Below are 15,272 nucleotides of genomic sequence, written 5' to 3'. Positions count from 1 at the left end.
ACTGAATCATAGACACTGACGACTATACGTGGGGAAGAAGCTAGTGTGGATATATCATGAGTGTTTCCATCACTCTTAGGAAAAAAAATTAAAATTGTAGTCATTTCACAATTTTTTACTGACATCTGCTATGCCAGGCCCTCATACAGTAGCACCAGCAATATATGCAAATATTTATGTTGATTTATAATGAATCCATATTTTCTTTTCATATAAATGATAAAGTTTAATTTTCATACATTTGAATTTAGTTTTATATACCCTTCTCCAATTTAATTAATAGGAATTTGGGGATCATAGCAAAGCATTAAATATTTAAATCAACATAAATTGCAATTTTTTTATACCCGATTTGAAAAGGTGTAAGCGTGACAGTTTATATACCAAGAATGTACATTGGTTAAAGTTCTTCCAAAGAAAACGGCACATTTCAGATTCTTCATGGCTAAAAATCCATGCTTTATGTATAAGATTAATAAGGCTGAATATGATAACATTTTTAACATAGGTTCTATCTGTCTTCAGATTACACATGTTGTGTGAGTTGGAGCATAGCATCAAACCACTTTTTCAACAGTGTCCAGGTGACAGTTCTCAAGAAGATTCTCTAAACTGGGTAGCTCGACTAGAAATGACCCAGAATTCCTACAGAGCCAAGGAGCCCATTTTGGCTCTCCGGAGAGCTTTATTAAGCCTCAACAAAAGGTATTTCACAGTTTATTTTTCATGTCAGTTGTCATGAATTTAGTATTATATTTGCATATTATTTGCGAGTATTTATTTTTCATAATTTTCCCTCTGAATATGTATTTTTCTATTTTCGGTTGTCAAGACTACACTATGTAGTTGAAATGAACCTAGAACCTAAGAATTACTTTCATATGCTATGTCTTTTTAATGTTAAAAACATATCTGGGAGCAGTACAGATATAATAAGGTCTTCATAGACTTGTAATCAATAAAAATGGAGCACTCTAAGAAAATTAAAGTTAGTCTTTTAACAAATTCATCTTCTTTGATTCCTTTGAAATAGTATATTGAGAAGGTTCCATGTTGGGAAGAGATATTTTAACGAAGTTGTTGAATACACTTAAAAATGCTCTTTACTCCCTGTTTTGTCACATTTCTTTAGACCAGATTACAATGAAATGGTTGGAGAATGCTGGCTACAGAGTGCCAGAGTAGCTAGAAAGGCTGGTCACCACCAGACAGCCTACAATGCTCTCCTTAATGCTGGAGAATCACGACTTGCTGAACTCTATGTGGAAAGGGCAAAGTGGCTGTGGTCCAAGGTACTGGCCAAGCGAATTTCATCATATATTTATTTTGTCATGGATTATGTACTTCCTACAAAGGCCTGACTGAGAGACAATCCCTAATCTAAATTCAGAACCTTCTTTTTCTGTCATCTTTCTTCATCATTTGTCTACCATAATCTGGAAAATAACTGTTCCCTCTATCCTGAAGACCACAAATATTTTTCCATTTCAAGACCAAAAGTACACTTTCAGTTTTCTTGTGTCTTCATTGTTTTTTTTTGAGGAAAGTGACCAATTTTTACTTTGTTTTTGCCTTCTATATGTATATAGGGTGCATGTAGTAAGCACTCAAAAATATTTGTTAAACGTGTATAACACTATCCTTACTTAGATACTTGGCAGATAATTAATTTTGTGTGGACTTGCCAGTATTACTGTCAAGATTCACTTCTAATCTAGCCTGGCAGGAAGGGCTTAGCATCAGAACAAAAATCCCCAGCAATTCTCAAATTAAAGCTACAGTAATGAGAAAGGAGCTTTTTAAAATCTGAATTATTTGCAAAGCTTATGCCCCAGATTTAAATGGCTGTTACTTACATATCTCCTCATGCTTGCCACCAGTCTAGAGTTAGTAATAGGCATAGCATATTCTCAAATTGACACTTAGCAACTACAGTTGGTGCCATCTGTGATTGCACCAACTTTTGGTGGCTGAGAAAGGACGGGGAAGGAGATGTTTCCTGGACGGGAGGTAAAAGTAATCATTCAGCGTGCGTTCGTCGGTACCCGGTCATTTTCTGAGCTAGCGCTAGTCTGTGTATTGTAATACCTTAAATTCAGTATGTTAAAAATGCAGTTCATCATCTAATATTCAATACCTGTTTCTCCTCCCATGTTCTTCACTTTTCTAAGTAGAACTCTCACATTCTTTCATCTAAGACAAATCTGGGCATCATCTTAAACTTCCTGTCCCTCACTTTTGACATCCAATTGGAGATTAAATATACCTTAGAAATACCTCTTGAATCCTCTCCCTTGTACTTCTCTCTGCTGCTTTCATTGATGCTGGTAGCATTTACAGCCTCTAACAATATTAACAACCTTTTTTGGGTCTCACCACTTCTCTGTGTACATTACTGCAGTCTGTGATCGTTCTAAAATGCACATTGAATCTTGTTGCTCTTCTCATTAAAATCCTTCAAAATATTCTTCATGTCTTTAGGATTAAATCTGAACTCTAGAAAGTACACAAGGCCCTTTCTGCTCAAGTCCTACCCTACCTCTTCAGTTTCATTTGTCACTATGCCACAAATCCTTTAGGGCTTCAGCTAAAACCAAACTACTTGCATTTCTCCCAATTAAAAGTATTATTCCTTCTACCAAGAATGTTCTTCACTGAATTCTCTGCCAGGAAAATTTCTATTCATTTTTTAAGACCTAATTCAGATTTTCCTCATTTGCTAACCTTTCCTGACTCCTGGTCTCCTCCATTTTCCTGTATTTTCAGGTAGATTTAGGTGACTCCCTTCTCTTTCCTCCATAAAACACGTGTATATTCCTCTATTAATAGCACTTAGTACATTGTGTTGTTATTTTACATAGTCTATTTCATCACTTGACTATGAACTTTTTTAAGCCAGAGATTTTGATTTATTCATGTTTCTTGATCGCTAATCATCTACGTATATCTTCAGTGCTCTGTATACTTTGATTGAATGAGTAAATAAATGAATGAATTTGAGAGTTCTACGTGAAATGGACTCTTGCTTCCTTTTTAGGATTTTACTTTCATAGGAGGGAAATGAGAGGTAAACATTACAAATAGATTTATACATAAAATATCTAATGAATTTTAAATCTTAATTTTATTTGTTTTTCAGAAAATTGAAATAGTTCTTAAATTAAAAGGCTTGTTGTTGCCTTTTTTCTCTTAGGGTGATGTTCATCAGGCACTAATTGTTCTTCAAAAGGGTGTTGAATTATGTTTTTCTGAAAATAAAACCCCAACTGAGAGTAAGAACATGTTAATCCATGGTCGAGCTATGCTACTAGTAGGCCGATTTATGGAAGAAACAGCCAACTTTGAAAGCAATGCAGTTATGAAAAAATATAAGGCAAGTATATGTTTAATGCAGTTTCAGTTAGAAACTCACTCTTTTTTTTAATTTCAAAAATGGATAAAATGATTTTAAAGGCCATGTGGAAGAACACATGTATAAAGATAGCCAGGAAACTTTTTTGACAATTTAGTGAGCATAACATAAATGTATAGCTGGAAGAATTATCATAAATACACTCATGAAACCAGCACCCAGGTCAAGTAGGATATTATTAGCTCTGTACAACCCACCGTATCACCCTCCTCCTCAAAGTTTACCACATCCTAGCCTGAAAATTTTTGAATAAACACAATGTATACCTTTGTTACTAGGTATTAAACTTTACATAGATGGGGTTATAAGAGAGATACTTCTCAGTATCTTCACACCATAAACAAAAATAAACTTGGGGTAGATTGTAGTTCTAACTGTGAAAGGCAAAATAATAAAGTTCTCAAAATATAATATAGGAGAGTATGTTCAAGCCAAGAGGTGAGTCAGGGCTTTCTTAAACAGACCAAAAACACCAACCTTAAAAGAAGTGGTTGAGGGCAGGCCTTGTGGCCAAGTGGTTAAGTTCACATGCTCTACTTCGGCATCCCAGGGTTTCGCTGGATCAGATCCTGGGCACAGACCTAGCACCACTCATCAAGCCATGCTGAGGCAGCGTCCCACATAGTAGAACTCAAAGGACCTACGATTAGAATATACAACTATGTACTGGGGGGCTTTGGGGAGAAGAAGAGGAAAAAAAAGATTGGCAACAGATGCTAGCTCTGGTGCCAGTCTTTAAAAAAAACAAGAAATGGTTGATAAATTTGACTAAATTAAAATTTTAAAGTTCTGTTCATCAAAAGATACTATGAAGAATATAGAGGCAAGCCACAGATTACAAGATAATTGCAATACATAAATGATAACAGGCTTACATCCAGAATACGATAAGAACTCTTAAAAGTCAATAAGAACTCTTAAAAGGCAATAAGAAAAATAAATTAAATTTTAAAATTGGATAGAAGGGGGCCGGCCCTGTGGAGAAGCGGTTAAGTTCACACGTTCTGCTTCGGCAGCCTGGGGTCCACTAGTTCGGATCCCGGGTGCAGACATGGCACCACTCATCAAGCCATGCTGTTTTAGGCGTCCCACATATAAAATAGAGGAAGATGGGCATGGATGTTAGCTCAGGGCCAGTCTTCCTCAGAAAAAAGAGGAGGATTGGCAGCAGATGTTAGCTCAGGGCTGATCTTCCTTAAAAAAATTAAATAAAATAAAATTGGATAGAAGACTTCATTGAAGTAAATATATAAATGACCCCAAAAAAGACAAAAGAAAACGTGTTCCATGTACTAGACAGGGATAGATGAAAATTAAAAGCATTATGAGGTAATACTGTATATCTACCAGAATGGCTAAAATTTAAAAGATAGACAATTCCAAATGTTACAAAGTCTCTAGAGCATTTAGACTCTCATACAGTGCTGTTGGAAGTATAAATTGCTACAATCATTTTGTAAAACAGTTTGGCAGTTTCTTTTTTTTTTAAAGATTTTCTTTTTCCTTTTTCTCCCCAAAGCCCCCCAGTACATAGTTGTATATTTTTAGTTGTGGGTCCTTCTAGTTGTAGCATGTGAGATGCCACCTCAGCATGGCCTGATGAGTGGTGCCATGTCCACGCCCAGGATCCGAACTGGCAAAACCCCGGGCTGCCAAAGCGGAGCACTCGAACTTAACCACTCAGCCACGGGGCCGGCCCCAGCAGTTTCTATTAAAGGTGATAATACTATGACCCGGCCACTTTACCAATACTCAACATGTTTCCATAGGACATGTACATAAATATACCAACATTGTTTGTAGATTGTAAACTTGAAGTAACTCAAATGTCAGTCAGTTATAGAATAAATTGTAGCATATTTTTATAATGGAATACTGTATATAGCAATGAAAACCAACAAACCAAAATTATATGCAACAGTTTGGACTGATCTCATGAACATAATGCTGAATGAAAAAAGCCAGATACAAAATAATACATGTGGTATGATTCCATTTATATAAAGTTCAAAAATGGGTGAAACAAAATTATTGTATTAGAACTGGAGATAGTGGTTGTCTTAGTCCATTTGGGCTTCTATAACAAACATACCATATTCTGCATGGCTTAAACAACAAACATTTATTTCTTACAGTTCTTGAGGCTGGGAAGTCCGAGATCAGGGTGCTTGGGGATTCAGTGTCTGATGAGGGTCTGCTTCCTGGTTCATAGACTGCAATCTTCTCATTATAACCTCACTTGGCAGAAAGGGTGAGGGAGCTCTCTGGGGTCTTTTTTTACAAGGGCACTAATCCCATTCATGAGGGCTCCACCCTCATGACCTAATCACCTCCCAAAGGCCCCATCTCCAAATACCATCACACTGGAGATTAGGTCTCAACATAGGAACTTTGTGGAGAAGGGGGACAATGACACAAACATTCAGTCTCTAGTAGTGATTATTTTGGGGGAAAAGGAATGGAGTAGTGATTGGGAAGGTGAATGGGGGGATCGTGTTTCTGGAGTTGTTGTATGGGTATGATCACTTTGTGGTAATTGATGGAGCTGTACATATAAGATTTATATATTTTTCTGTATGTAAAGTTTATTTTCCAAAATTTTTAAAACCAGAAAGGAAGGAAGGAGGGAGAGAGGAACGAAGGAACATGGAAAGATGATAAAACCAGATTGAAAAATATCTTTTTGAAAGAAATTTTAATTAGTATTTTCCTTCATTCACTTTGCATCTATGACTAAATGGGAGAGGCACACTACCAGCTTCACACCTGTGGCTGTTTAGGCGCGTGAATCCACCATCTCTTCTACTCATTTAGTCATGCCATTCTCTCCTCTATCCGCAGGCAGGTTTGCATCTGTAGGGTATCAGGATTAGATTCAGAGGAAACTCAAGATCTCATTTAAGGTTCCTTGTCTAAATTGTGTTCTCAAACTTGATTAGATAAGAATGGAACTTCAGGGGCCGGCTCCGTGGCCGAGTGGTTAAGTTCGAGCGCTCTGCTGCGGTGGCCCAGAGTTCGGATCCTGGGCGCGGACATGGCACCGCTTGTCAGGCCACGTTGAGGCGGCGTCCCACATCCCACAACTAGAAGGACCTGCAACTAAGATATACAACTGTGCACAGGGTGGGGTTTGGGGAGATAAAGCAGGGAAAAAAAAAAAAAAGATTGGCAACAGTTGTTAGCCCAGGTGCCAATCCTTAAAAAAAAAAAGAAGATTGGCAACAGTTGTTAGCCCAGGTGCCAATCTTTAAAAAGAAAAAAAGAATGGAACTTCATTTTTTTTAAAAAACTTTTTCAGTCAGCCATTCTATGTATTTTTTCCATCACATTTAAAATAATATTATTACAAAATTAGTGGGGTAGGCCCAATGACATAGTGGTTAAGCCCAGGGTTTGCAGGTTCGGATCTCGGGTGCGGACCTGTACACTGCTCATCGAGCCGTGCTGTGGCAGCAGTACACACACAAGCTAGAGGAAGACTGGAACAGTTGTTAGCTCAGGGCCAATCTTCCTCATACACACACAAATTAGTAAACCACACAAATAGTTAAAGGGCAGGGAATGGGAGAGGAAATGACAAAGGAGACTGAGTAGGAGTGGGCCAGAAAGAAAAATTTTGAAAGATTGTGACCCCATGGAAGCCAAGGGAAGAAAGGTTTCAAGGAGGAAATGGCCTGGACAACAGAAACAGATGCTGAAGAGAGTTCAGATGAGCTCAGAATTGGAAAATATCTCTTGGATTTAAGGTGCTGCTTTAGGGGAGTGGTGATGACTGAAGCCAGAAAGAAATAGGTTTGAAGAATGAATGAGAGGTGGAGAATTCTTTTTAGAAGCCTGATTATGAATGAGTTGAGAGAGAGGGCAGTAACCTGTGAGAGATCTTGGAGAAAAATAAAATATCTAATTATTTTAAACTGTATTTTTATGCTTTTAAAGTCCTATCCTCTTCAGAGATTTGATATTACGTCTCCTTTCTTTGAGGTTTTTTTTTAACGAAAACATACATAAACACACATACATAAAATGCTTTAATCAATCTGAAAATTATTTTGATGTATCATATAAAGTGGCAATGTAAATAGAGTTTTCTTTCCCTATAGCTAAGTATCATGAACTGTTGTCCACTGGACAACCGCCAGAACCGACCATCCATCCTGCAAAAGCCTTTGTAAGAAAGTAGCTATTATTTATTCTCATCCAAGAGAGTCAGTCTCCCTTTCACTTTGCTCTGCCTAGATATGGGTCTCATACTTTTGATCCCTAGTCATCTATTCGTATTTCACTTCCCAGCATAGCATGGGGTTTTCTTAGTGAGTATCCTGTTTTTTTACAGGATGTGACCTTGTTCCTGCCAGAGTGGGAGGATGGGCATTTCTACCTTGCCAAGTACTATGACAAATTGATGCCCATGGTCACAGACAACAAAATGGAAAAGCAAGGTGATCTCATTCGGTATATAGTCCTTCATTTCGGAAGGTGAGTGTAAGAACTGCATGTTTGCTGATTAAATATGTCAAGGTGACTGTTGATATTGAACTGTTATCACAAATCTTTGCAAGTTCAGGATGTTTTTTACTTTAGCACTGATTCAGCCTATCACTTTAGATGAGATGTAATTTTTTATTACAATTTTTTTCTTCCTTTTTAAAAATAACTATTTCAGTGGAATAAGTAATATAAGCATATATTTTTTTTAAAATTCAGTAGTACCAAGAGTATACAGTGAGATGAAAATTACGTGTTCTTCCTGTTCCAGACCCTTGTCGTTTGAGTCTCCTCCCTAGAATTCCAGAAGATCATAAATCTAATATATTTAATGGTTGTATTTAATTGCCAATGGAATGTTTCCTTCCAGCCCATTCTGCCAAGAAGTAGTGTGTATGAAAATGGTTTTAACATTAGATTTGTAGAAAGAGCTTATCTCTTAAACTAGATAATAGGTAAAATGTAACAATTTTATATATGTAACAATTTTATATATATAAAATATAACAATATTTATATATGAGTAAAATATAACAATTTTATATAGTATATATTTTATATATACTGTAGGCAAATAGTATATTCTCATGCCTACTGTTTATGTTTTCACAAATTATTAATTCCTAAGAAGTAATAATGACATTCCACTCATTCTTCTTCCCATATTCATGTACCATTGCTTTACAGTGAAGGATAACTTACTTCAGAGCAATAAGTCTATTTAAAGTTGCTGTTAGGTATTTTGACTTCTCAGTTCAGTATTCTCAGGAATCAAAGCAATATTTGTTTATCATTGGTGTTAGGATGGCAAGATTTGGCCAAGCATTTCTTCCGAAAATGAAATTCAAGTTTTATAAAATCCAAACTAAATTTTCTTTATTAATGATTATCAATGGCTTGTTATTGAGGTAGAATGCCCTGTGTATTAGCATTTTGAAGTGAAAGCATAAGCAGAAGACAGTTATTAAATGCAGTTTTCTTTTTTAAAATGAGTAATAACTTTCATTTGCTCTGTATTCTTAGCATATGTCATGTGCATTGGTATATAGAATTTATTTAATACATTTCTTCTAAAACGAGTTATTTAGAGTCCTTGATGTGTATAAAACTGTTAGGTATAGTGTGAGATTTTTAAAAGTACAGTTTAGGAAAGTAAGGCTATTTTAGAATATATCCGCTGTATTTAAAATAAAACATTTGGATGCTTAAAGGAGTAAACTTAGCCATTGAGACTTACTTATCCTCTGAGTGATTCAACTACTGTGTTATTACTGATTAAGCGTCAGTATTTGCCTTCAAGGAGCTACAGTCCAATTAGATAGAGAAACCGTAAATACACAGGACGTTTCAATAATGGTACATAGTGATCAGATATCAAAGTAAATGGTATCAATATCAGAAAGATCTTTTTTGGTACTACCAAGCTACCAAAAATGAACCAAACGTGTCCAGAAGTCATGGATTTTGGGCAAATCTGAAGTCAAAACTCAAGCCACTGGCTTCATGATTTCAAAAGTATACATCTTTGTACTGCATTGCTACAGAAGTCTGGTAGACCTCATGAAAAGGTAGGATTTGGAAGAATAATTAAATTCAAAAAGGAGAGGACATTACTAATTTTTCACAGATTTGGCAGAGAAACAGAGTTGAGTGGTTTGTTCGGAGGATAGTAAGGAAATTGGACTTGATGAAAGTTGTATGCTGGTGAGTAGCAAGAGACCAAGATTGGAAAGTTAGAAAGAAGAAGATTGTGAATATTTGAATCCCAGGCAAAGTTGTTCATATAGCCTTGATCTATAGGTACTTGATGCCTGTTTTTGAACAGGGGGAGATCATGGTAAAGTTAGAATTTTAGGAATGTTAGTCTGGAATTTATTGAAGGGAAGAAATCTGGAATTAGGGGGAGTAAGTTATTATAATTTCCCAGAAATGGAGTGATTGAGCCTGACCTAGACTTATGGCCATGGAATGCAAGTAAAGGCACAGATCCTCAGGACAATTTGAAAGAAGTGTTGACAAGACTCTGACTAGGTCACAACTTGTATTATTTTTGGTATAGGCAATATAGAGCTTGGTGAGGAACATAGAAAAAAAAAGGAGAGAGAGGAGTTGAAGCTGCTAGGAAAAAATACTGATACCATAGTTTTTGTCAGAAAACTGTATTTTACTCAAGTAGTAGTTTAAAGTCTTTACATTTTAATTCATATAACATAAAAAAGAATACTCCTGTAGTCACCTCTTATCCTCAGGGGATATGTTTCAAGACCCCCCAGTAGATGCCTGAAAATGCGGATGGTACCAAATCCTATATATACTATGTTTTTTCCTATACGCACATACCTATGATAAAGTTTAATTTATCAGTTAGGCACAGTAAGAAATTAACAACAATAGCTAATAATAAAATAGAACAGTTATAACAATATACTCTAATAAAAGTTACCATAGATCTTAGCAACCTCAACATAATTTTTTTTCTCATTAATTCTAGAACCTTTACCTTTTCACTTAAAGGAAATACTTCACACTTTCTCTTTGGCGTATCTGAATTGCCAGCATCTCTACTCTTACCCTTGAGACCATTATTAAGTAAAATAAGGGTTCCTTGAACACAAGCACTGTGATACCCTGACAGTCAATCTGATAACCCAAATGGCTACTAAGTGACTAATGGCGGGTAACATATACAGCATGGATACACCAGACAAAGGGATGATTTACGTCCTGGTTGGGACAGAGCGGGATGGCACGAAATTTCATCACACTACTCAGACTAGCCTGCAGTTTAAAACTTATGAATTGCTTATTTCTGGAATTTTCCATTAAATATTTTTAGACCACGGTTGACCTCAGGTAACTGTAACCACGGAAAGCGAAACCTCAGATAAGGGGGGACTACTGTATGTTAATAGTATCTTTCTGTGTAATTGCAGATCTCTGCAGTACGGAAATCAATTTATATATCAATCTATGCCACGAATGTTATCACTATGGCTTGATTTTGGTGCTAAGGCGTACGAATGGGAAAAAGGTATAATTTTGTATGTGATAATTTTAAGGAACTAAGAAGGTTTATAATTTGAGTATAAAGTCAGATTTGGCTTGACAGTCTAACATTAAAAGCTAGGAATGAATTTGACAATTAAAATTTTATAAAAGCGTGAGCAAGAAACTAAATGTTAAGAAGAAGGGAAAGTATAAACATAGACTTTTTAAGTAGTTACAGCTCAGGGCCTATAAGTGAAAATCTGCTCATTCCTTGATGAACCTAACATGTATTGAAAGATATTAGTTTAAGCCAAATAACTTTCCATAAAAATTACAGTGGATTGTGGCTTGTTCTGTTTGTTTCTAGTGAAAATTTAAAGCCCTTGAGTTTCTCAATGGCCCTAAATATGTTTTCCCACTTGGACAAAGAAAACTGTCTTTTCACAAATTGGCAAATTATCTAGCTTTGAAAATAGGAATAACATATATCTTAAAGCTGTTTTTAGGACAAAATTTTTCTTCTGTGAAGTGAACTGATATGCTATGTTGTTCTTTACTATTTTTTTAACTTTGATTTTTTTTCTCCAGCTAGCCGCTCTGATCGTGTACAAATGAGAAATGATTTAGCTAAAATAAACAAAGTTATCACAGAGCACACAAATCACTTAGCTCCATATCAGTTTTTGACTGCTTTTTCACAATTGATCTCCCGAATATGTCATTCTCATGATGAAGTTTTTGTTGTCTTGATGGAAATTATAGCCAAAGTGTTTCTGGCCTATCCTCAACAAGCAATGTGGATGATGACAGCTGTGTCAAAGGTAATACATTAATCGCAACAGTGTCATTTTCCATTTTATATGGCATTGATAATTTAATGCTAATATGCAGATTCAAGTTCCAAGGTTTCACTCTTATATTAGATGTGTAGCAAAACATAAATTTTAAATACTTAAAAAAGAGAAATTATAACATTATGTCTCTTTTAAAATTCAGAAATATTTACCATATTAAAGGAAGTGACTAGTATGTTTAAGATCAACGAATTCAGCATGGGTTTTCTTTATGAAAACTAGTAAACTGTTAGTGCTTGGTGTAAAACAGTAACCTGTTTTTTCCAAGTGTTTAATCCAAAGTACCTGAACTATTAATACTAGAAAAATCTTATTGCATTAATGGGAATTTACAAGCTGGTAAATATATTTAATTAACAAATATTTTAGAGGATTTAGAAAATATACAGAGATATAAAAAAGATTAAAATTCTCTCTACTATTCATTAATTTTTTTTTTTTTTTGAGGAAGATTAGCCCTGAGCTAACATCCACTGCCAATCCTCCTCTTTTTGTTGAGGAAGAATAGCCCTGAGCTAAGATCCATGCCCATCTTCCTCTTTACTTTATATGTGGGACATCTGTCACAGCGTGGCTTGATCGGCAGTGCATGGGTCCGCGCCTGAGATCTGAACTGGCGAACCCCAGGCTGCTGAAGTGGAGCGTGCGAACTTAACTGATATGCCACCAGGCTGGCCCCCATTCATTAATACTTTGATATATTTTTGTACGTTTCTGTTCTATGCATATTTTAACCCTAATTTGGATTACACAGACATGTAATTTCATATTTTCCGCTTAAGATTATCATGTTATTAAATATTCCTTGAAGACACAATTGTAATAATTATATAAAATTTTATAGTAGTTAGCCATCTAAAATTTATTTAACTATTGCTGTTCATTAAGGTTCTTTCCATTTCTTTGCTGTTGTAATACATCTAGACACATCTATATTCTCATTTCTGATGATTTCTTCAGGGTGAATCCTAAGAGGGGAATTCATCAGATCATAGGATAGCAGCATTTTTATGACTATTGGTAGTATTGCCAAATTGATTTCTAGAATATTTGTATCAGTGTAAACTCTCGTCATGAATACTTAAGTTGATTTTTGTCAATCAAAAGTTTTGTTGTCTCTTAAAAATCTTGTATAAAATTCCATTTAACTTTTTTTTGTGACAGTCTTCTTATCCCATGCGTGTGAACAGATGCAAGGAAATTCTAAACAAAGCTATTCATATGAAGAAATCCTTAGAAAAGTTTGTTGGAGATGCAACTCGCCTAACAGATAAGCTTCTAGAATTGTGCAATAAACCGGTACTCTCGTAAATCTTACTACTTATAGACCAGTGTTGGATAATTTTATACAAAACTTCTATATGATTTTAGCTGGTTTTCTTTCATTTGATTAATGAAAATAAAATTCTAACATATGTTGGTATACATGTATATCAAAAGTTATCAAATTGTATCCTTTAAATATGTGCAGTTTATCTTAATAAACCTATTTTTTAAATTTCTAACATACGTCCCTCTCTGAAATCCTCTAAATTTCTAAAAGTTTTTCTTAATATAAATTCTTCTGAGAGTATATTATACATCTTCATTACAAATAATTTTAAGTAGAAGATATTAAATAAGCCTTAAAAATGTAAGTCTATAAAACACTCATTTAAAATTGTCTCTGTGATTGTTTTCTGTCATATCTTTAAACTTTTAAAACTTATGTACATTAGCCTACATACATGAGAGGAAAGAATTTTGGAGTTTTTGTTTTCTTTCTTTCGGTACATATTTCATTTCCTACCAGGGGGCAAGCACTGTGCTGAGGGAAACAAAGATGAATAAGACATGTTCTCGTGCCTTCAAGCGCTCATAGTCTCCTAGGGAGCTAAGCAAATGGTTATCATCTGTGTAATAACCACTTTTTTCAGTAGACTTATGGCTAGAATAGGGACATACAAGAGTAATCTACTATTTTACCTAGGAAATTAGAGGGAACAAAGCCATAAAGAATGTGTGGGAAAGGTAAAAGTGGGGATGAGGTAGCGATAAGGAGGGAGAGGGAGACTCTTTATAAGGTAAATAGGTAGATTTCACTTTGCACATATTCACTCTATTAACTGTCTATAGATGAGAAAATACAGAGTATCCTGCTTCTCACCTTCCCTTCATCAAAAAAATCTTGAAAGAGTAATCTGTTTTTGCTATCTGCATTAATCCCATTTCACCTCTGATGCAGTTGACATTATCAGTGACAGTATTAAGATAATGGCCAACGTTTATTAAACACTGGCACTTTTCTAAGTGATTTACATGTACAAGTTTACAGTTCTTCATCTAAACCTTTTTGGCTAGCTACATGTAGGAATTCAAAGTTTTTCAGATTTTTAAAGGTAATACAGTCCATATACTTTATATTAATACCACTGAGAGTCATCTGGTAGAGTATCCTGTAATCAGCTACGTAATTATTTCTGCAGTGAAACATATTAATCTTTGCACTAAGGGAAAAGTTCAGGTATTTTGCTGCCAAATGAGATTTGGTATAAAAAACAAGTTTGATTTACAGAGCTCTTTGGAGTTTGTAATGTCTGATAATAAATTGTAGGCCCCTATTATCTCCTTTAGTCATTTAACAGTCCTATGATGTAGGTCCTATTACTGATGAGGTAAAAGAGTACAGAGAGATTAAAGTGAGATGATGTATAAAAATACTTAGAAAACTACAGATAGCTAAACCATTGTAATTATGATATAGTAGAAGTGAAATTTTTGTTTTGGGTAAAATTAAGGGTTAATGGTTCTGTAAATCAAGGTAAACAGAGAAATTAAAATGTACTGTTTTTTTCCCCCAGGTGGATGGAAGTAGTTCCACATTAAGCATGAGCACTCACTTTAAAATGCTTAAAAAGCTGGTAGAAGAAGCAACATTTAGTGAAATCCTCATTCCTTTACAATCAGTCATGATACCTACTCTTCCATCAATTCCGGGTGCCCATGCTAACCATGATCCATTTCCTGGGCACTGGGCTTATATTGCAAGCTTTGATGATACGGTAAACTTCAGTTTTACATAACTGTAATTACGTTTTTAAAATTTAGTTAAGTTAAAATTTTAAAATTAAGTTCAAAAGTGTTTTTCTCCGAGACTAAGTGAATTTTATTTGCAAAGAAAAAAATAATTGGAAATATGGAAAAGTAAAACTCTTATACTCCTGGGACAAAATTAAGTGCCAAAAATCCCATGTTCTGCCACAACTAGAAGGACCCACAACTAAGAATATACAACTATGTACTGGGGGGCTTTGGGGAGAAAAAGGAAAAAAAATAAAATCTTTAAAAAAAAATTGCACCTTAAAAATAATAGAGTTTAGGAAAACAGACCAGTCCAATGCATCTTTGTAATCAAAGCACCAAAAAAAAAAAAAAAGAAAAAAAAAATAAGGACTTGTCCCTGGAGAGCTAATTCAGATGGCCCAGGTGGATAGCTCAGCATTGCTTAAAGCTGCCATCATGGATATTAAAAATAAGCAAAAAAAAAAAAAATC

The 15,272-nt window shown here is 35.1% G+C and overlaps 1 protein-coding gene across 2 annotated transcripts in view; it reads left to right on the top strand.

Moving 5' to 3' along the window:
* Nucleotides 1-15,272, top strand: part of ATR (ATR serine/threonine kinase) — a 108,694-nt gene that overhangs the window by 77,684 nt on the left and 15,738 nt on the right. For both annotated transcript variants that reach the window (XR_011496619.1, XM_070493461.1), the window contains exons 33-40: nucleotides 526-705; nucleotides 1,133-1,292; nucleotides 3,194-3,373; nucleotides 7,746-7,888; nucleotides 10,831-10,928; nucleotides 11,474-11,706; nucleotides 12,904-13,038; nucleotides 14,580-14,780. Coding sequence is in view for 1 of the 2 variants with exons in the window: in XM_070493461.1 (XP_070349562.1) it covers nucleotides 526-705; nucleotides 1,133-1,292; nucleotides 3,194-3,373; nucleotides 7,746-7,888; nucleotides 10,831-10,928; nucleotides 11,474-11,706; nucleotides 12,904-13,038; nucleotides 14,580-14,780 (1,330 nt within the window). In the remaining variant the exon portion in view is untranslated. The remainder of the gene's footprint in view (nucleotides 1-525; nucleotides 706-1,132; nucleotides 1,293-3,193; nucleotides 3,374-7,745; nucleotides 7,889-10,830; nucleotides 10,929-11,473; nucleotides 11,707-12,903; nucleotides 13,039-14,579; nucleotides 14,781-15,272) is intronic.

The sequence above is a fragment of the Equus asinus genome, chromosome 21 (assembly GCF_041296235.1).
Source record: "Equus asinus isolate D_3611 breed Donkey chromosome 21, EquAss-T2T_v2, whole genome shotgun sequence".
NCBI classification, from domain to species: Eukaryota; Metazoa; Chordata; class Mammalia; order Perissodactyla; family Equidae; genus Equus; species Equus asinus.
The sequence above is the reverse complement of the archived record's forward strand: the minus strand, read 5'-3'. Positions and strand labels throughout refer to the sequence as shown.